General features: G+C 42.7%; 1 protein-coding gene across 1 annotated transcript in view; it reads right to left on the reverse strand.

Moving 5' to 3' along the window:
- TUBGCP3 (tubulin gamma complex associated protein 3) overlaps window positions 1-22,914 on the reverse strand; it is a 1,295,126-nt gene that overhangs the window by 756,297 nt on the left and 515,915 nt on the right. Inside the window, exons 10-11 of the mRNA XM_044072631.1 lie at window positions 19,881-20,013; window positions 16,592-16,758 (exon numbers count right to left, since the gene is read on the reverse strand). Coding sequence (XP_043928566.1) covers window positions 16,592-16,758; window positions 19,881-20,013 — 300 coding nt within the window. The remainder of the gene's footprint in view (window positions 1-16,591; window positions 16,759-19,880; window positions 20,014-22,914) is intronic.

Raw genomic sequence — 22,914 nt, forward strand, 5'->3', positions numbered from 1 at the left:
GCCCTCTCCACTACATCGAAGGCCGAGGGGGAGCCGCTCACCCTGGGCTCCGAGAGCCGACTCCCATTCGGATCCGATGAAGGGATCAGAACCGGCGCCGAGACCGTCGGATCCGAGGGACCAGTGTGCTCCGACCTGGACGGAGCCGAAGGCACACTGAATCCCTCGTATCTGAAGCTCGGGCCACGGCTCAGAGAGGTCGGATCCGACGATGGAACCGACAGACTCGAGGGCAGGGTCGGATCCGAAGTACCCAGTACTGTCGGTGCCGACCCACCCCCGGCTCCAACGCTGCTCAGCTCCAAGCGCTCCGAACCCGGAAAGCAGGTCGGAGAAGGAGCCATCGGAGCAAAAAAGGGTGTCGAGCTCCTCCCCGAAGGGGGGGGGGGAGGCAAGAGCACTCCCATCTGCAGCTGGGCCTGGACGAACCTTCTCATCATCCGGTCCAAGTCTGCATCAGACAGGCTGTAAGTGGATCTCGACGAGGCCACCGAGGCAGGCCTGGAGTGCCGCCTCGATGACCTCGACGGAGATCGGGTCTCCTCAGGCCCCGGGGAGAAACAAGGTGATCAGAGCCGAGGAGGAGGAGACCTGGAAGCCGTGGAGGGAGAAGCCCGCTTAGCTGGGGGGACCGAAGCGGAGGCCTCGGCCCGCCGCTTGTGGTGCTTCTCCCTCCGTTTCTCCCTCCTGGCCTCCCTGTCCTCCGGCGCCTTAGTGGAAGTTTGAATCCCGGCCAGAGGAAGGGGGGCAGGAATGGCCACCACCACAGGCTGAGGAGGTGCCACGGGAGTAGCAGAGGCCGAAGCCGACTCCGGGAGCAAAAGTCCCGCCATGACCAGCTTCGACCTCCGCTCCTTCAGTGCCCTGGGGTTGAACGCTGCACAAATGGTGCATCCCGAGGACAGGTTTTCAACCCCAAGGCACCGAACACACCGAGTGTGGCCATCCGCCGGAGAGAGCTTATGGCCACACTCGGTGCATTTAGAAAAAATAGGCTTTGGGGCCTCTGACATATTCCAAAACTAAGTAAAACTACACAAACACACAAGGCCCCAAACGCAAGCACACACAATCACACTAACGACCAGCGAGGGGAAGGTAAACACTAAAAATTAAAAAATTAACAGACTAGCGGAAAACCTAATACACACACACTAATTAACTGACAGAAAAATAGGCTAAAGAGATAAAAAGGGAACACTTATCTCAATAATTGCCAGGAGCTCAAAATCCAGCTGACACACTCAAGAGCGGCAAACTAGATCTGGGGTCATTTGGGGTTGGCAGGGGATTATGGGTGAGGGGAGGAGCTAGGAGCTCGGATCCATAGCTGTATAAATAGTTGCCGGCTCGGATCCGATATCGGATCCAAGACCCACAGGTTGCTGACAAATGAAGTCCCTACTCCAGATCTAATACTTTCTTAAAGCGGCTTTTGATTTAATTGCAGCATTCAGTCTTCTTGGGTACACACCTGCCATCAATTAAAGAGACTCTGATTAACCCCAAATAAAGTTCAGCTGTCCTAGTAGAATTTTCCTGACATTTACTCAGTTGCCTGCTACAGCAAAAGCCATAGTTCGCAGACAGCTTACAAAGCATCAAAGGGATCTCATTGTTGAAAGGTATCAGTCAGGAGAAGGGTACAAATAAATTTCCACAGCATTGGATATACCATGGAACACAGTGAAGACAGTCATCAAAAAGTGGAGAAAATATGGGACAACAGTGACATTGCAAAGAAATGGATGTCTCTCCAAAACTGATGAAAAGACCAGACAATACTGGTCAGAGAGGCTGCCAAATGGGATAGGGTTGCAAGATGGAAGACTTTTCTTACACAGAAAAACATCCAGGCCCAGCTAAAATTTGCAAAACAATACATCAAGTCTCCAAAAAGCATGTGGGAAAATGTGATGTTCTTCGTGTTTCACTGTTGCAGTCATTACATTTGGGTAATCCTGCTGGCAGGTTGCCCTCAGCTGGCCTGAATTCCAAAGTCTTGGGTCCTGCGTTGGCTGCTGTCGCCCCTTCCCTGACGTCAGGTCACCAGGGGTATAAAAGAAGCAGCCGACGCCATTTTCTCCAGTCTTTCTTGCCGCGCGGTGCCCGAAGCAGTAGTAGTTCACAAGTGCCGGTTGGCCGACTCCTGAGATTTTCGTATTTGAGTTTCAGATCCGAAGTCTTCAATAAAGCTAAGTAACCTGTTGGGGAAACTTTTTTCTTGCTCCAGACCGATGTCAGAAAAAGTTAATAATTGTATTTCTTGTGGAAAGCAAATACCTCATAAGAATTTTCATTCTTCCTGTATTACTTGCCTAGGCCCTGATCACAACATTACTGGTTGTTGGTTTTGTGCTAGATTTAACCAACGCACTATTAAGCGTCGGTATGATTTTGCTTTAAACTTTTTTGGATGCCGGTTTAACTATCCTGAAATGTCGTTGGATAGCCATCGGACTACTGGAGTTTACAAAAAACGCAAAGAAAAGGATAGAGAAAAACAACCGAGGCCCAAAACAGACGACAAAGCTTCTCCTAAGTCAATCGCAGGTTCTCAGTGAGGTGCTTTCACATCCCCTGACGCCCACTACTTCAGAGTCGCAGGCCACTACCAACTCCCATGTGGAGTCGGCCATGCAGCTGGATACTCAAGGTATTGGAGCCTCGGACACTAATCCCTCAGATGGGTCCGGAGCCACTGAGCAGGTACCGGCTTCTGAGGGTGTATTCAGACCTAAATATCTTTACATTAAAACGACTTCAGCTTCAAAGGCACAGACTAAAGCACCTTCTAAAGCAAGGAAACAAACTCAAGAGCCACATGGACAGGCCTCTATGCCAAAAATAACAGATGCTCAAAATGGCCGAAGACTTGATTACTTTGATCAGGGGTTCCCGTCCCCCTCCTGATAAGAGGCCTAGGCAAGACACTGACTATGAATCTTCAGATCAGGTTTCTATTTCTTCTGATTCCTCTTCTGATCAGGAATATTCTCTTCCCCCCTATGAGGACTCTGATGCTACAGAATCTATACTGTCAGCATCTCCTCCTGAGGACTATTCCTTTGGGGAAACCTTGCATACCATGAGGGAGCATTTCCACTGGGACAGCCAAGATTTTTCAGAATCTAAAAAGAGGCTCAGGGATGTTCTTTTACTACCTCAGCACAGGCCTCTAGCCATTCCACCTGTGTTAGACATAGTAGATGATGTGTTTTCAGAGTCTAGTCAGACCCCTGACTCCTTACCCCCAGCTCCTGTTAAGCTGACAGATATTACAGAATTCCTGACTCACACATATTTCTTTTTAAAAACCCTGCTGCTGACCCAGACACTATTTCACAGGGTCCAAAGGGAGGTAAGGCTTCCACTGCAAAAAACCCAAACCCTCTGACAGAGATTCAAGGGCACTGGATAGATGGGGAGAAAAAGGTTTACACATCTGCAACTTTGACTATAAGGGCCTTAAACTGTCAATTTCATATGCTTAAGTATCAGCAACATGTCATGGGACTGCTTAAACAGAAAATGTTGTTAAATTCTGAATGTGCAGAAAACAAGGAAATGCAGGATTTATTGTATGCAGCAGAACAAGTTGGAAAACAGACTTTGCAATCTGGTTTTGATTCTTTGGAGGCCTCCTGCAGGGCCGCAGTTACGGGTTCTGTAATTAGGAGGCATGCTTGGTTAAAGGAACAAAATCTGCCTGATCATTCTAAAGTTAAATTACTAGATGCACCTTTACAGCACAATACTTTGTTTGGTGTTCCAGAAGAGGTGTTAAAGAAAATGGAGGACAAAGCTAAATCTATGCAAACTGTCAAAGATTTTTTTTACAAGTACAGCCACCTAGGTCTAGTAGACACTGGCTTACAAAAAAATTGGTCCTTTCCTGTATCAGACAGACCTCAAAGGGGCAGATCCAGACGCCCTAGGGGCAGATCCCAGGCGCAAGGCTCTTATAGGCCTAAGCAATGGGGTGCTTCTACCTCCAAAGCTGGAGAAGATAGATCACAAACATACAGAAAACAGTCCCAATGACTTCCCCCTGCCTGCACCAAGCACTCATCTTCTGGCACTCTTAGGGATAAAATTAGCACTTTTTGTTCAAAATTGGCACATCATAACCCAGGGCAAGTGAGTTCTAAACATAGTGTCACAAGGCTACAAGTTCCATTTCCATACTCTGCCAAAGGCAAACGGCTGGCCAGATCTGCCAAAAAATCAAAGGGCAGAGGCATAAAAACAAGGACATTCTTCTTCAACATCTGGCATTTGTGAAAAGACTTCTAACATGCCTAGCGTACACAGTCAACAAAAAGAAATCAAAACTACTACCCTCACAAGAGATAACATTCCTGGGTGCAAGCTTGAATACAACTGCCCACATGGCTTATCTCACGCCAGACAAACAAAGGCAACTGACAACCTATTTCAAAATGTTGGCAACAAAGAGCCAGTTATCTGCAAGAAAAAAATTGCGGGCTTTGGGCTTCATGGCATCCTGCATCCTACTAATTCCATATGCAAGACTGCATGTGAGGAAACTTCAATGGCGCCTAAAAAGTGTTTGGACTCAACATTGCCACAGCCTGGAAACGGTCATTACTCTTATTCCCTGCCTGCAACAGGAGTTTCGATGGTGGGCAAAGGCTTGTCACCAGAACAAGGGACAGCCATTCACATTACCTCCAGCCAGGCAGACACTAACAATGGATGCAACAGACAATGCCTGGGGAGCCCACATGGCAGGAAGATGCATTCAGGGCACATGGTCCTCAAACCAAATGCATCTACATATCAATCAAAAAGAGATGTTAGCTGTTCAAAATGCCCTGACAGCCTTCAAGGACCTACTTCATCCGGGACAACTACTGACAAAGACAGACAACACCACGGTCATGTGGTATATAAACAAGCTGGGGGCACACATTCTTACCCCCTTTGCAGACTAGCCATGACCTTGTGGGACACAGCTTTGACCTACCAAGTACATCTGCAGGCACAATTCCTGCCAGGAAAGGAAAATACTCTGGCAGATGAACTAAGCAGAAACCTCATGGATCCCCACGAGTGGAAGCTGGATCCACAAGTCTTCAGCATGATAACAAGGAAATGGGGATGCCCGGACATAGATCTATTTACCTCCCCTCTCAATTACCAACTAAAAAGATTCTGCACATGGACTTATCACAGACAAGCATGGAAAGTGGACGCCCTATCTTTCAGCTGGAAAAACCTATCAGTATATGCCTTTCCTCCACTGCCTCTCCTCCCCAAGGTGCTCCTAAAGGTCAGACAGGAGAAGCCAAAGATGATACTGATTGCCCCAGACTGGCCATGCCAGTACTGGTATCCAATACTAAGAAACTTATCTCTATACCCAGCTTGGACCTTACCTCAAATACCTCGACTACTGTCCCAGCAAAACAATCAGATCATGCACAGCCAACTCAGGACATTAAACTTGGCAGCATGGCGGATAATGTAGTCATACAAAAAACATCTCTCAGTAAAGCTGTGATGGATGTCATTCTGCAAGCCAGATGGCCTAGTACTAGAAAGTCTTATGCTGGAAAATGGGAGAGATTCTGTGCCTGGAACCAGGCACAAGGAACTGATACAGCGGTACCAAATATTCCTCAGATTTTGCAATACTTAACTGAGATGCTGGACAAAGGCCTATCTTTTTCATCAATTAAAATAGATGCCTCTGCCATTTTGGCTCCTTACAATACACAGCCACCACTTTTTCCTCACCCTTTATTAAGGCAGTACCTCAGAGGAGCCAAAAATTTAAGGCCCCCAAGGAGACTACCAATACCTGCATGGGACATCAACTGTGTCTTGGAAAAGCTCACCCTGCTTCCTTTTGAGCCAGCTGCTACTGCTGAAATGAAGTTTTTATCTTGGAAAACAGCTCTGCTCTTAGCAATTACTTCTGCAAGACAAGTTTCAGAGCTACAGGAGCTCATGGCTGTGGAACCTTTCATCATTTTTCATCCAGACAGGGTCTCCCTGACGACAAACCCAACATTTATGCCTAAAGTAGTGTCCAGTGTGGCTCTTAACCAAGCCATCCATCTGCCAACCTTTTACCCAAATCCACAGAACAAGGGGGAAAGAATTCTGCATTCTTTGGACGTACACAGACAGCTTAGATTCTACTTGGACAGAACCAAAGCTTTCAGGAACACAGAGCAATTACTAGTGGCATATGCTGCAGGATCACAAGGAAAGCCCATCTCAAAGCAGACTATTTCTAAGCGGTTAGGCCACTGCATTCGTTTCTGCTACTTACACCATGGTAAGTCAGTGCCTAAGGGCATTAGGCCTTAGGCCTCATTCCACCAGAGCTGCAGCCACCTTTTCTCAGGGGAGTACCAACTAGAGACATTTTAGAGGTGGCTACTTGGAGTTCGGTGCACACCTTTACAAAGCATTATCATCTGCCACTCTACTCTAAATCCAGGGCAGGCTTTGCCACTGCAGTTCTGCAGGGCCTCATAGCCGCTCCTACTGCTGTCTAGTTCCAGCCTCCCAACCATAGCTTTGGGACTCTACCCAAATGTAATGACTGCAACAGTGAAACACGAAGAACATAGTACAGTTGTGTACACTTACCATAAATGTAGATGTTCGAGTGTATTCACTGTTGCAGTTTGTTCCTTTTCTATTGTTATATATATATATATATATATATATATATATATAACAAAGAAGACACAGGACCCAAGCAGGACCAAGACAAGGCTTTGGAGGGCAAGGAGAGCAACCCAACCCACCAAATGCATGTAAATGATGTGTAAATACAACTAACATCTACATTTATGGTTAACACTACATTTATGTGTACTGTACTATAATTGTGATGAGACCAAGTGATGACTTTAATTTTGAACTTTTCAAAACCAAAAAAAACAAAAAAAACTTACAAAAAAATCAAAAAAAAAAAAATCACAAAAGTGTGGTGGGTGGTGTATCATATCATGCTTTTTTTTTTTTTCTTCAGCTAGAACTGGGGCTTTAGTCAAGGTGGGGGGAAATTATGAATCTAGCTTACTAGGGTGGAGGGAATTAGGAATCTAGCTTTGTTTGTAGAACTTGAGCACTGATCCAGGCCATCTTTTTTGGAAAAGGTTCCCTGTTCCTTTTCTATTGTTTTATATTTATATATATATATATATATATATATATATAAATTGTACTTTATTCATCTGCCTTTACTGTATTTGTGTTTCTTCCTACTTTATTACTAGGGGCATTGCCTAAAACTCTGATCTGCGATATATAACAATAAGTATCTTTTTCTGTGCATTTAAAGTGTTTTTTGAGTGTATCTGCTTTATTTTCAAAAAAAAAAAAAAAAAAAAAAAAAAAGCACAACAATATATATATATATATATATATATATATATATGTATATATATATATATATATATATATATATATATATATATATATATATATGTATATACACACACACACACACACACACACATATATATATATACTTGTTTCCCGCCTTTCAAAGCTAGTATAGTCCAGTTTTCAGGTTAGTGTTGAATTCAGGTCTGTGTTACAAATCTCTGTATTTGCCCATACCTTACTTGGATAGAAGGAAGTTCTCTGTTCACCTGTGAGAGAGGGGAGCTTTGAGCAGCCTATCTGTCCCTGGAAAAGTGGTTTCAGGCCAGAAATTAGTGGTTTATTGGCCATTTTGGGTAAATTTCAATCTCTTTCATTTCCCTGCCATAAGTACCGTATTTGCCCTATTTCGCGCACCGGTTAGCTAGGGTAAAACTATTCCCGGCTCCACACAGTCTCCTCTTCAATTTTTCCCTTGGAACTAGACAAACTTTCTACTTAAGCACTCAAGCCATTCATTTCTTAGCCTGGCACTTGCTCAAAACTTATAGCAAGCACTTTTACACCCTAGCACTAGACCCTCCTGTACTGTACAGCAGGACAAGGCTCTCTATTCGACCTTACCAGCCATCCAGTAAAACAGTTCACTGTACCTATCCAGGCATGTCCAGAGGGCAGTTTCAGGTGTACTCTCCAGTCCAACTGGTGAATCTGGGCATTTTGAGGCAAAGTTACAACTGCATCATGTACACAGACAACCCCCTCCTCCTACCACTAAACACTAATACATGCGAGAGATGCAATTATACAGCCAAACTAGAGGCTAAGCTCTCTCAACCCAAGACTGGATCAGACAGTCAAGAGGAGAAGGGAAATACTTGCATCACACCACCAGTCTCACATAGACCCATTAAAGCAGCACTGGCAAAAAACACACATAAATACATGAAAACATACTCGGAGGCTCTAAATAAAAATCTGCAAAACCAACAGAGACTTCCAAAGCAAACATCCAAGCAACCTCCACCCCCCAACACAAACCATGAAACACATACTTCACAAAACCAGTGTGCCATGCAATCACAGCCCCTAAGGCAAAAGAACATACCCAACATACTAGTAATAGGCGACTCTATAGTCAGGCACACGGACGTCCCACTCACTAGGCTGAATAAGGAGAAGGTTACTGTTAGCTGCCTGTCAGGTGCCAGGATCCGCCACATAACACAAGCACTCTGGTCACTCCAGAACAAGTACAAATATGACTCTGACATTGTTCATGTTGGTGTGAATGACCTGAGCCGTACCTCCCTGGACTACATGAAAAGAGACATGGAAGAGCTCGCTGATCATGCAGCCAAGGCCGGTATGACCCTGACTAGCATCCTGCCATCACCACGAATGACAACACAGTATAAAGAAAAAATTCTCGATTTCAACAATTGACTAAGTTTCTGGTGTCATTCAAAGGGGATCCAGTGTCTGTCAGCCTGGGATGACATGCTCGACAAGCCATGCTGCTTCGCTAGAGATGGCTTGCATCTGTCACCCTTAGGCTTTCGAATACTGATCAAGGCTCCTGCCACCCCCATAGTGCCTTTTTTAGGCAAGGCTCAAAAGACAAACCCACCACCGTAAACAGCACAAGTAACAAAAAACTGAGGGTAATATTACTCAAAGCCAGAAGTCTAAACCACAAAATGCACGCACTCGAGGCACTCCTCAGTATGGAGAAAATTTATATATGTGCAGCAACAGAAACCTGGTTTAAGGCTCCAGAGAGCACCCCAGCACTACCAGGCTACAACTCATACCATACCTTTCGGCCACAGAACCCAAACCAAAATACAAAAGGCGGGGGCGTATCCATATTCATCAAGGATACCCAGACCTCCAAGTTAGTGGCACAGCACGATGCTTCAGAGATCATCCACGTGCAATTAACAACGGGCAAAACTGCAATTCAAATTGTAGCTTGCTACAGATCACCCAACATCTCCCAGGACCCCCATTCCACCTTTCTGGAAACACTGGGAAACATAAAGGTCCTACCAAACACCCTAACGTTGGGTGATTTCAATTACCCAACCATTAACTGGGAGAACTACTCAAGTACTAACTCCTTTGCCCAACATTTCCTAGAATTTATAAACTCAAACGCCGTGGTTCAACTGGTAAACACTCCCACCAGAGGTGACAAGATATTGGACTTGGTCATCACCAACATGGGCGACCGGTGTTCCACACCGGAGGTCAACCCCTCACTGGTTAGATCTGACCATAAACAAATCACTTTGGATATCCACATTTTGCCCCCACCCCCGGACAAGAAAACCACCGTGAAAAACTATTCAAAAGCAAACTTCATGTTACTTAAGACCGAGGTGGAAAGTTTCAAAGCCCCCATGTTGAAGGATAACCCTGTCCAAGCTGCAAAATCCTTTACTAATGCATTCTACGGGCACCTACAAGAATGCATGGATCATGCCATCCCAAGCAAAACCAAGACTCACTCCTCCAAGTAAAGGAAACCTGTCTGGTGGACTCCTGCCACAGACAAGCTATACAATAGAAGGAGGAAACTAGTACAGAAGAGAGTAAAATCCCAAGAAGGGAAGACAACCCTGATCAGTATCAGCAAGAAACTACGATCCCTCATAAAATCATCCAAGGTGAGCTTTGAAAGAAAAATTGCCAAGGACTCCAAAGATAACCACAAGGCATTCTTTAGCTATGTCAAGAATCTAAGTGGCAATGCTCAGATCTGCTCGGAGTTAGTGCAGAATGGCAAAAAATACATTGAACAGACCGAGATGGCCAACATCCTGGCAGATAGGTTCGGCGCAAACTTTACCCCCCTCTCTCCCCCAAAAGGGCCCATAACCATACCAGAAGAATGTAGAGTCCCTGAAATCACAGACACTCAGGTTAAAACAGCCCTCTCCAAAGCCAAAAACACAGCCTCAATGGGACTGGACAGTGTCCCAGGTTGCGTCCTACACAAGCTCAAAGACGAACTAAGCACTCACCTAAACACACTGTTCAAACTCAGCCTCTCCACAGGCTACGTACCCCCATAGAGTGGCACACAGCAGCGGTTATTCCGCTCCACAAAGGTGGAGCCACAACAGACACAGGGAACTATCGCCTATAAGCCTGACTAGCTTGGTCTGCAAGGCTATGGAGCACATCATCATGGAACTCATTAAAAGAGACATTGGGAACCTCTAAACACAGGACCCTACCCAGTTCGGCTTTGTTAAGGGCAGATCATGCCTCCTAAACCTGGTGGACTTGTTTGAGACAGTTACCAAAGCTATAGATTAGGGAAAGGTGGTACACACAGGCTACCTAGACCACGTTAAGGCTTTTGACACCATTCCCCATTCTGGTATTATAGACAAGCTCACCAGCCTGAACATAAACCCCTATGTCACAAGATGGGTTGCCAACTGGCTCACGGACAGAACCCACACGGTGAGAGTTGCGGGAGCTAGGTCCGACTCTAAACCGGTTACAAGTAGCATTCCCCAGGACTCAGTCCTAGGACTCCTCCTGTTCGGCATATACTTCTCAGAGGTACAGGCAAGCACAGGAGGACTATGGCTGACCAAGTTCGCAGACGACCGCAAACTAGGGGCTATAACTGACTCTCCGGCTGACGCAGACATCCTCCAAAAGGGTCTTACTGAGATGGATACCTGGTGTCAAAATCATGGCCTTAAGTTAAATGCCAAAAAGTGCATAGTCATTCCCTTTGGAAAAAACAAAGTACCCACAAACTACCACATAGGTGGTACTCCCCTAAATACGGAAGATGTAATAAGGGATATGGGGACCCAAGTAGATAGTAATCTCACCTTTGATAATCACATTGCCAAAGTGGTTAGAAAATCCTTCTACGTGGCCCACCTAATCACAAAATGCACTCTCTCAAGGCACTCCTAAAAATGGAGAACATCGATATATGTGCAATAACTAAGACCTGGTTCAACGCTCCAAAGAGCACCCCTGCAATACCAGGCTACAACTCTTACCACACTTTTCGGCCACCAAACCAGGATCAAAACACTAAAGGTGGAGGAGTGTCCATATTCACCAAGGATATTCACACCATTAGGTTAGTTGTCCAACACAATGTGTATGAAATTCTCCAGGTGCAACTAACACTAGGTAAGACTACAATCCAAATTGTAGCTTGCTACAGATCCCCCACCATGCCCCAAGATTCTCACTACACCTTTCTAAACATACTGGAAAATATTAATATACAACCAAACACCCTAATACTGGGTGATTTCAACTACGCTACCATTAACTAGGAAAAATACTCATGTACCAACACCTTTGCCCAACAGTTCTTGGAATTCATAAATTCCAATGCCTTGGATCAACTAATCCATAGTCCCACCAGGGGCTCCAATATCCTAGACTTGGTCATTACAAACATGGGAAATCGATGCTCTACACTTATGGTCACCCCCTCGTTGGTCAGGTCAGACCATAAGCTAATCACACTTAACATCCACATCCCACCCCCACTCCCCAGTAAGGAAACTTCCATAAAAAAATTCTCCAAAGCCAACTTCATGCTACTCAAGTCAGACGTTGCAAACTTCATGACACCCATGCAGACGGGAACTGAAAGTTCGACTGCTGAGTCCTACACTAAGGCACTGTACGAGCACATCCACTCATGGATGAATCATGCCATCCCAAATAGAACCAAGATGCTCTCCTCTAAAAAAAGGAAGCCAATCTGGTGGCCCCCTGCCATAAACAAACTTTGCAGAAAAGAGGAAAATCCCAGGATGCAAAAAAAACTCCCTTACCAGCCTCAGTAAGAAGTTGAGATCCTTCATAAAATCCTCCAAAGCTAATTACCAAAATAAAATTGCCAAAGATTCCAAAGATAACCACAAGGCATTCTATAACTATGTCAAGAATCTAAATGGCAATGCTCAGATCTGCTCTGAGCTACAACAGAATGGCATTAAATATACTGATCCCAAGGATATTGCCAATATCCTGGCAGATCGATTCAGTGCCAACTTCACCCCCTCTCACCCCCTAAATGGTCCATCTCAATACCGGAAGATTGCCAAATTCCGGTAATAATGGCCACACAGGTAAAAAATGCACTCTCCAAAGCTAAGAATACAGCATCCATGGGACCACATGACATCCCGGGCTATGTACTACATGAACTACAAAATAAACTGGCACCTCACCTAAATGCCATGTTTAATCATACCCTCACCTCAGGCTTCGTGCCCACTGAGTGGCACACAGCTACAGTTATCCCACTCCACAAGGGGGGATCCAACTTGGATCCCAGGAACTATCGTCCCATCAGTCTGACGAGCCTGATCTGCAAGGCCATGGAACGTACTATCATGGAACTTATAAACAAAGACATTGGCAACCTTAAAACACTGGACCCCACCCAGTTTGGGTTTGTGAAGGGCTGATCTTGTCTTCTGAACCTGATGGACTTCTTTGAATCAGTCCCCAGAGCCGTGGACGAGGGTGAGGCAGTCCACACAGACTATCTGGACCTCGCCAAGGCCTTTGACACTATCCCCCACTCTGGAATCACAGATAAACTTACTAAGCTGGGCATTAATCCCTACTTCACTTGATGGGTTGCCAACTGGCTTACTGACAGAACCCACACTGTAAAAGTAGCTGACTCCAAATCCAGCTCCAGACAAGTGACAAGTGGAGTACCTCAGGGTTCAGTCCTGGGACCTCTCTTGTTTGGCATCTACTTCTCTGAAGTACAGGCCAACAATGAGGGACTCTGGCTAACAAAGTTTGCAGATGACTGCAAACTGGGAGCCATTACTGAATCCCCAAATGATGTGGATACTCTACAAAAGGGCCTTACAGAAACAGATGCTTGGTGCCAGAGTCATGGTCTCAAGCTCAATGTCAAGAAATGTAACATGTACCAGTGAATTACCACATAGGTGGTAGTACACTAAACACTGAAAGTGTGATAAGAGACTTAGGGACAAAGGCGGACAGTGGTCTCACCCTCAATAACCACATCACCACAACAGTCAGGAAATCTTTCTATGTGGCACACCTCATCACTAAGGGCTTTTCATCCAGAAAAAAGGAGGTCATTGTCCCACTGTACTCATCCCTCATTAGACCCATTATAGAATACAACGTCCCATTTGGTACGTACTTCTCAAGACATCTGCAACAACTGGAAAGGCCGCAGAAATACCTCACTAAAAGAATCACGGGCCTAAAGCAGATGCCCTATGCTGACCGCCTTAAATAACTCCAGCTATACTCTGTCGCATATCGCCTACTCCGAGGCAATCTCTGCTTAACATACAAGGCCATGTCAAACCCAGAGCTGTTGGACATATTACACAAAGAAATCCCAATCCCTCAGAGCCACACGCTCCAGGGATCTAAACCTTGTCATCACAATAAATAAAACATGCTGGAGGGATAGGTTCCTGACTCAGAGACTCCCCAGATTCTGGGATAGACTGCCCATACATGTCAAGCAGAGCACCTCTTTGGCCCTCTTCAAAAGGAACCTTGATGATTGGATGGGAGAAAGGAAATTCACCCCGGGGATCACGTCAGTCACCCTGCTAGACAGGGGTCCAGGGAAGTAAATAGTATGGGAAGAAATATCCAAGGAATTGTTATGGCAAGGCTTGTATAGGCCCTAGGGCCGATAGCCTAGTACCAACCTATGAACCTATAAGGGTTCGCATCCAGATCAAAAGAGGTCATTGTGCCCCTCTACTCATCACTCATAAGACCCATCATAGAGTACAACTCCCCATTTGGGATGTACCTTAGAGGATCACTGGCCTCAAACAGATGCCCTATGCAGCTTGACTGAAGAAACTACAGCTGTACTCGGTTGCATACCGCCTACTCAGAGGTGATCTCTGCCTGACATACAAGGCCATGTCCAACCCAGAATTGATGGACATGCTCTACCTAAAGAAAACCTTATCCCCTCGAGCCACATGCTCTAGGGATCTAAACCTCACCACAACAATAAATAGGACGTGCTGGAGGGACAGATTCCTGTCCCAGAGACTTCCCATGCTTTGGAACAAGATCCCAATCTACATTAAGCAGAGCTTCTCGCTAACACTCTTCAAAAGAAACCTTGACGAGTGGATGGGAAACAGAAAATTTACCTCAGGGATCACTTCAGTGGTTCTGCTGGACAGAGGCACAGGGAACTAATCTAAGGGGGTGGAGAAAGCCAACACATTCTGGCTAGACTTATAAATGCCTTCGGGCAGATAGCCTAGTACCTACTTATCAACAGTTCCAAATAGCAGTTACTTTTGGCCACAAACCTTCAGGCATCTGCCTTCAGGCATCTGCTAGAAAGCTGAAGATGAAGAGGAATTTCACCCCTGAACACGACAATGACCCCAAGCCTGCATCCAAATCAACAAAAGAATGGCTTCACCAAAAGAAAATTAAAGGTTTGGAATGGCCCAGCCAGAGCCCAGACCTAAATCCAATAAAAAATCTGGAAGGTGACCTGAAGAGGGCTGTGCACAAGAGATGCCCTCACAATCTGACAGATTTGGAGCACTTTTGCAAGGAAGACTGGGCAAATATTGCCAAGTCAAGATGTGCCATGCTGACAGACTCCTACCCAACAAGACTGAATGCTGTAATTAAATCAAAAGGTGCTTCAACAAAGTATTAGTTTAAGGGTGTGCACACTTATACAACCAGCGTATATTGTACGTTTTTTATTTTTTATATTTTTTTCCTCTAAAAGATTTGTTTCTTTTTCAATTGAATTGTACAGGTTATAGGTCACATTAAAAGTGTGAAAAGTTTTGGAATGATTTATTGTGGTCTCATTTTTTTAAATCACAAAAACCTGGCATTTTAACAGGTGTGTGTAAACTTTTTATATCCACTGTACCTAAGCAAGAGTTCGCATACATGACAACTGTGCTAAAAGGCATAATACTGCCAGTATGGACATGGATGAAATTTCAGTTTTGTCCAGCTCCTCAAAACAGTGATCACTGTGCTTCCAGTGCAAGGATTTCTTGCGGTAGCTAGTCTGTACTTGATAAAGTTAGAGGTTCTCTTGGTACATCTCACCATCCCTTTCTTCCTCATGGGAAGGGTCTTAACCTTCTGGGTGATGGCATTGCAAAATCTAACAACTCATATCACTGGAGTCTGAAGCAGTGTGGGTCAAAGAGAAAAATGTTAAATATTAGGGCCTCTGTAGACAAGTGTCACCTGGAGAAGAGTTGTGTTGCAGCAGAACTCTCCCTCTCAAGGTACATGGGTTAATATAAGTATCAGGATGAGGACCCTGCCAAAGAAAACAATATGCATCAATGTCCTTGACATGAATATGTATAACACAGTGGCATATCTTGCTAATGTTCTTCAGACCTAGACAAAAATGAACACCTGAAACGCACAAAAAATTAAGAAGGAATATAATGAAAACATGACAAACCATGAAGAAAAATTACTACCAGTAGAATTTATTACTAAACTCCATTTCCACCAAAATAAATGAGGAGCAGGTGTCGGCACCTTCATTTTAAATTCATGTTTGATGTCAGGGAATGCACAGGACAGGAGTAATGAAAACCTGATGCCAAAACTGGAGAATACAGCTTGAGATAATTTCATGGTTTGTATCTGTGTCAAAGGACATCAAAGTAGTTCCATTTTTACATCTGCAAATACATAGATTTTGCATATCACAGCTCTGTCTTTCTGGAATTTATATATTTTGGGATGCTCTTTTTGATATTTTTTATATACAAATCATCACTTCTGTTGTTTCTTACATGAATAGTATGCATTTCTATCTTATCTTCATTTTATATGTAACAATTTCTGGAACTTTTCCTGTGGCCTCCAGTGAAAACTCTCTCTGCCCACCTGGACTTTACCAGTTTAAAAAAGAAATAAACCAATAAATGGGGATTCTGGGGGGAATGCACATCTTACTACTGATGCAAAGTTGCAGAGGTGTGGACTGAAAGGACACAGATACACTGACATTTGAAGAGACAGCCACTACGATCGCATAAGTGCTACACTCTCTGCAAAGGACTTCTAAAAGTAATATTATTTAGGAACAAGTTTGAAAAATAATTGATCAGCAAATTTATCACTCTAACAGTCAGTAAACTGATAACTGCAAACACATGCACAAAAAGCAAAAATTAAGTACCTCATGATATGTGTCCTCAAGCTCGCCATCATAAATCCATCGATAGAGAAAACTCTGGATGGGATGCGACACTAAACTGAGTATGTGCTTCGCCAAGGACTGCATGTATGGGTCTCCTGTCTTAGTGTACGCATGGACAGAAGATGCAAGTTCCCCACCCTTCTTTCCTGTAACAATTAGTTAAACACAGGCACATTCAAGATGCAATGGTACATAAAATCTAAGATCAGTAAAAGTAAACATTTCATTGTTTTTTTCTCATATGAAAAGTGTTACAGTGGTTAATGTAGTGAAAACAGGTCTGTAGGTGAAGTAAAATCTACATATGGTAACAAAGCAATATGATATAGTTGGAAAATGTAAGAAATGAGGTCTGCACATTAACCCACTTCCAAAATAATTATTTTTATTTTGCATTTTGGTAGCTAGGTAGTCTAACTGTAACATTCAAATACCAATCAAAGCTGTGTCATGACAGCACAAGGAAATTTAGCAGTCTATTCAGGGTGATGTAGTATACAAGTGAAAAATGAGTGGATTTAACTCCATGTCTCTAACTTTGTACCCAATGCCTTAATCGCAACTCAGCTACACTGCTTCTCCAGCAAACCTACCCATTCTGTGGAATAGTTAATCCATTCTAACACACTAATTACAATCTTAAACAATCTTACTTTGTGTGACTGAATACATCAGATTTGCAAAATCATATTTAGTAACATTCACAAATGGATGGGTATATTGAACTGTAACCACACATTGTATGAAGTGTTATTGCACTTGTAGCAGTACTTGGAAAATACATTTCTGCTCAAAGGACAAAAAGCATCCCTTGCAAACAATGCGCATAATTTTATCTCTCAAAATCACCCTAACAGCACCCAAGAGTAATCATTCCACAACTGGCTTAATTAAGCTACCAGGAAAATAGAAATAATCAGAAGTGCCAAAGCAACAATCTAATAGCTATCTGCTGGACTTTCTCCTGTACAGATGCAGACATTAGATAATGGAAGGCTACTTAAGCTACGGACGTACTAAGCATCATCAGCTTTCTGCCTAAAGACATGCCAATCACAAATGGTTCACCGAAAGACCCAAGAAAGATACGAATGCCTGCACATTCAGAACTCATAATAAAAGGAATTGATACAATGCAAAGCAATGCAAAACATTCATATTCATTAAAAATGCTGTGCCCCTGGAGGGAAAACTCTTTACACCATGGGCTATCCACTGACAACTAGACAGGTCACGGAGGGCATTATAACGGACTGCAATGGACAACACTGGACTCTGCTTATGTGCAGCTACAGAAAATGAAGTAACACTGTTACTGAGTAGACAGAGATGTCTCTTGGTTATTAACCACTTGTATCTCTCCTCACCATGGTCTCCATAATTTTTAGAGCGACAAGACAAACACACATACAGAGCACATGATACGTTTTCCTCGACACTGTCCACAGATATTCCAATTTTGTTTCTAAGATAGACAGACACAAACAGCTTGATAGACAAGAAAAACAAAAAGCCAGCCCCACAGATAAGCGGTTAAATTCTGTTGGTAAGGGGGCTGTCATTTACTGTCAATTCTCCTATATCCCCCTTCCCACAGTACAAAACATTTACTCCCCCATTAAGTGACGTGACTCTCTTCAAATTGACCTCTCATATATGCAGCTGCAGGAAACTGGCACTCTTCCATTTTCTCTTAAGATGTCAAAATGATACACCTCCTGTCAATATGTACAGCTGGTGTAACATTCCAACAAATACAAAAATAAACTATCAGGTCCAGTGCTGCCCATTACCACCCCATAACGATAAAGTACACCTAGATCTCTGGATGTAATAATAAATTGTGTTTTCCATGTTGGTGATTTCTAAAAAAGAAATAAAAGGTATAAAGAATAGCCAGAGTATATTACATTTCCAAACAAAACACCTCAAATTAAGAATAATGCAGGCTCATTGCATTGTGTGTACGCCACATTCCTGATTCCTTCTAAATTTTTACTTGAATAATTTTTGTGCTTCTTTTACTTTCATTTAAAATGGAATATACAGTGATAAACTTCAAGGTTTCAATAAAATAAGCACATCTACTAAACGTGAAACAATTTTATTGGAAGGCCTGCTTACCCAATGTGCCTCTCACATCAAATATTCTAGCCTCCAGAGATCATTGACAGAAGCCCCTTTCTGAGGGCACCCTCACAGCACCTAATAATTATCTATGCAGGATTAGCTCTGGTTGTTGGATAATCCTAATGTCCATCACTCTGATAAGGAGGCCTGTTCTTCCTCGTTAAAAATCTGTGCTGCCACAAAAATAATGGACCACGAAGGAGAAATCATGGTTCCCTGATTGCCCACATAAAGCCACTGTCCCAAAGTGCAGGACCACCAAACCCTCCCCAGGGAAATGATCAGGCCACTGGCCACCTTATCTTTTTCAAACAAGCTCTAGTAGAGGCCAAGCTCTGAATATTTCTTCAGTGAAAAATAAATTTGCAAAACCACTAATGGTGCTGCGGTAGCGTTGTCGCCTCACAGTAAAACGTCCCGTTCAATTCTCAGCTAGAGCATCTTCTGTGTGGAGACATGCGTGAATGGGTGTACCTTCGTTGAAGGTTGTGCGTCAGAGCTGGCAACTCGGCACGTAAAAATCTACTGCCAATCATTAGCGGACCGGAGTTCCGCTGTGGCGACCCTTAACCGGGAAAAACTGAAAGACACAACAACTACAAAAAAATCTAAAGAAAAAAACAGAAAAGACATGGCTATTGGTATACACAAGTACAGTAAGGGTGACATACTCCTCTACATATCAGGTGTTAAAACATTGCGACATCTCTGGCCTCTAGACTGTGGCGAAATGCTTACAAACAAAAACATGGCACTTTGAAAGAAAACAGACACATATTTTAAGAACTCAAAACAAAGGGGCCAGCTGAACACAAACTCAAAATGAAGAAGCCAGATGACAAAGAAGATTTGATAAAGTAAACATTCTTTGTTCACATAACTGATTAACGAAATGTGAAGAAAACCAATCTGTCACATCACTGTGAGCATTTAAATGCAAAAATGTATGCATACATGCAAACATACCTAACAAGTTATCATGAATGAACAGAGAGACAAAAGATGAAGAAAAACAGATCTAATACAGTTATCTGTATATTAAATGGTGTACATATACTATGATCTGAAAAAAACTTTATACAGTACATGCTAAAAAATTCCATACAGTTGCATTTGTGAATGCAATTTATTAACCCACCTTGACAATGATCAACAAGTGCTGCAAGAGTTTTTAGTCTTATTTTAGGATCGTACGTCCAGACAAGAAGACGCCGAAGAGTTAAACTACTTTCAAATCCCAGATTCACTCCCTGGTCATCTTCAACCTGTAACTGTGGAGAGACCACACAGCAGAAGCCAGTACTTTTCAGAAACATAAGCAAAAATAGAGCAGCAATAGCAAAGGCAATTTTCATAATTCAGTCCTATAAAGCAACTACTTTACAAAGTCTAACTCTTCAGTATTAGCCCTGAAGATAATCTTATGTCCTGAAAATATCTACAGATATGAAGATGCACGTGAATTTTAACTGCAGAGTAGCATCCACAGCTTCTCACTCCTGGTATGCCTCTGAAAGATTTCAAGTAGTAATCAAGAAAATATCAAGCAATTAGGAGGAGTGTGCCATAAACAGTTCCAAACATACTTATCATGTAATAATCAGGAAGGTCATTTTCTTGCTGCTCACCCACTTGCACGATCCTTAACGTGTTTTTTCACAACATGGCACCCATAAAGGGCAAAGACATTAAAAGGAAAAAGGAGTCAAGCTAACAATGCTACTTGCAGCTATTTTAGACCTTGGCAGAAAACAAACAGTAAGTACAGAAGTAAATGAAGGAAAAGTAAAACAGTGACCTGTGAGTACTGACAGCAGCAATTTTCCGGTTATCTATACACCACGCACATTTATTTATGAAATAATTAAAGTAAATATGGAACCCTACTGCAGGGGAGAAAAGTCTATAAAACAGATACATAAGCAAAATACTGTGCAAGTCAAAGCAAATACATTTATTTAGCTATGCAAAGTCCTTTCCTACAGTAAAGGAAATTATTGGAAAACTCTCATGCAAAACAAAGTATTTTCAGAAAAAGAGGTGCATGGTTTCATACACAGAACAAATATAGTAAACTATACTGTTACTTACCCCATAATACCTAGCCACTTTATTTTTAAAATTAAATAAATAACTGACAAGTCAACATTAACTGTTTATACTTCACTGCAAAGCATTTTGATAGCCAATCATTACTGTTTGCAAAGTAACTGAGTATCTGCTACAGTTCTGAGAGTCTGCTCTCAAAAAAGAAAAAAAAAATTGGTAATTTGCAACTGATCTAGTGGTTAAGACTCTCATTGGACATGGGTTAATCTGAAAGAAAATCTATGAAATGAAGGCTCAGGAATTATGCACAAACCAACTGTCAGGCTGCACGTTTGCTTATCATTTTCCTCAGTGGGAATCTGAACTTGTATTATACAAGAATTGTTATAAAAACTCTTAAGTTTTATTCCAGGATGACTTTGTAAATAGTGCACTTATGTGTGTGTTTTCAAAAGTTGCTAATTTGTTAAACGCTACAAAACACACATTTATCTTTTGGATCACCATAACTCATGCACCACAGGCATCTGGATCTGCAGAAATGCCATGCTAAACTGAATATGAATGACTTTTGCAAGCTCCCACAGTCCAGTAAAGGGGATCGATTACCGTTCAGAGAATTAACATGCAACACCCAACTGAGAAATAATCTTAACAGTTTGCCTAGAAGCCAAAGGTGAATCCCAAGAAACTATAACTTCAAGAAATTATTTCCTAAGCACTTTAAAAAAAGTGAAAATAAAATACTGCAAATGTGTAATATTTTCTAATACAAGTAAACACTGAGTAGCACAAACATAGACACAAGGAATAAATATAAATAAAACAAATGATGTCGAAATGTAACAAAATAAATTCAGATTTTAATCAAATTATTACTAAATTTATACATTCACAGGTAAGCCGAAGATTATGGCGGCCTCCTGAGGGGTTGAACCATAGAGTTTGGACCTAGGAGTCCCTGGACCAGAGGGCTGCAAAGACGCCTCACCTGGGTCGGTCAACTTATGGCCTAGATCTGGAGCTTTCTCAATAGCATCAGGGTCCTTGGCCTATTCTGTCTTGCCATTTTTTGGAATGACACTATCCTATGCTGGAGTTTGCAGAGAATCTGCAGTAGCCATGCATTGCGATGCCACTAGGAAAACAAAAGAGGAATACTCCATATGGGTTGCTAGTACCTCAGCACTAGGTTTATTGTTTTTGCATGGAATTTGCACATACAGGACAGTTAAAGATGTCATGCTGAGACCAGAACAGACAAAATGAGTGAAAATCTTTATGTGGGATTTGCTTCCCACACTTTAAGCAAATGTCAAGCTTTCTTTGGTGATTGCTGACAATTTGAACATTAAATTAATAAAGCAATTTCCACAATGTGGTACTTATCTAACTAGAAGAACAAGGTTCTCAGGAAAATGAGTTAATTGATAGACTGTGAGTGAGTGTACTGAACACACAAGATGTACGCTGGACTGCACAACTAGAAAAAAACTGAAGATGGCACCAACAAATTCCCTCATTATACCCCAATGTCCAGAAGTCAGTCGTCCTTAGCTAGGGATGATGTAAAGACATTGAAAATTGGTACATTTGCAAGCTTCTGCATGGTAGGAAGGCAAAAGAATCAGTACTGTAATACTGACTATGAACATACTGACTATGAAGAACATAAAAAAAAATAGCACTCGAATCAGAATCTTAAACTTAAGAAATTACTGGAAAAAAAAAACATTCATCCTCCACTCCCTGATCTTCTGACTATGAATCACTAACATAATAAGCGGGAACTCTCTTTTTTTTTCCATTTAAAGTGAGTGAAGAAACAGAATTTGAAATATTAAAAGCACAAAATAATTCCTTAGCAAATCCCAGCAAGTCTTTCTTGTACACAGTAATAGAGACAGGAGAAGTAATATTCTTGCTTGTTTCCTTTCTTTTCCTAGGAAACTTCCTGGGAAAATGACCAACTATTGTCGGGGGCACTATTCCGGGCATCAGGCATCATAGCCCAGATATGTAGCAGATCCTCACCTGCTACTTCCCCTGAGACCAACAGTGGTTCTCCCTTGTCCAGTAATGACAACCTTACAGCCACAGAGGGCAAGTCCAACTCACTGTCT

The sequence above is a fragment of the Protopterus annectens genome, chromosome 5.part0 (genome assembly GCF_019279795.1).
Source record: "Protopterus annectens isolate FY-2018-M chromosome 5.part0, PAN1.0, whole genome shotgun sequence".
Lineage (NCBI taxonomy): Eukaryota > Metazoa > Chordata > Ceratodontiformes > Protopteridae > Protopterus > Protopterus annectens.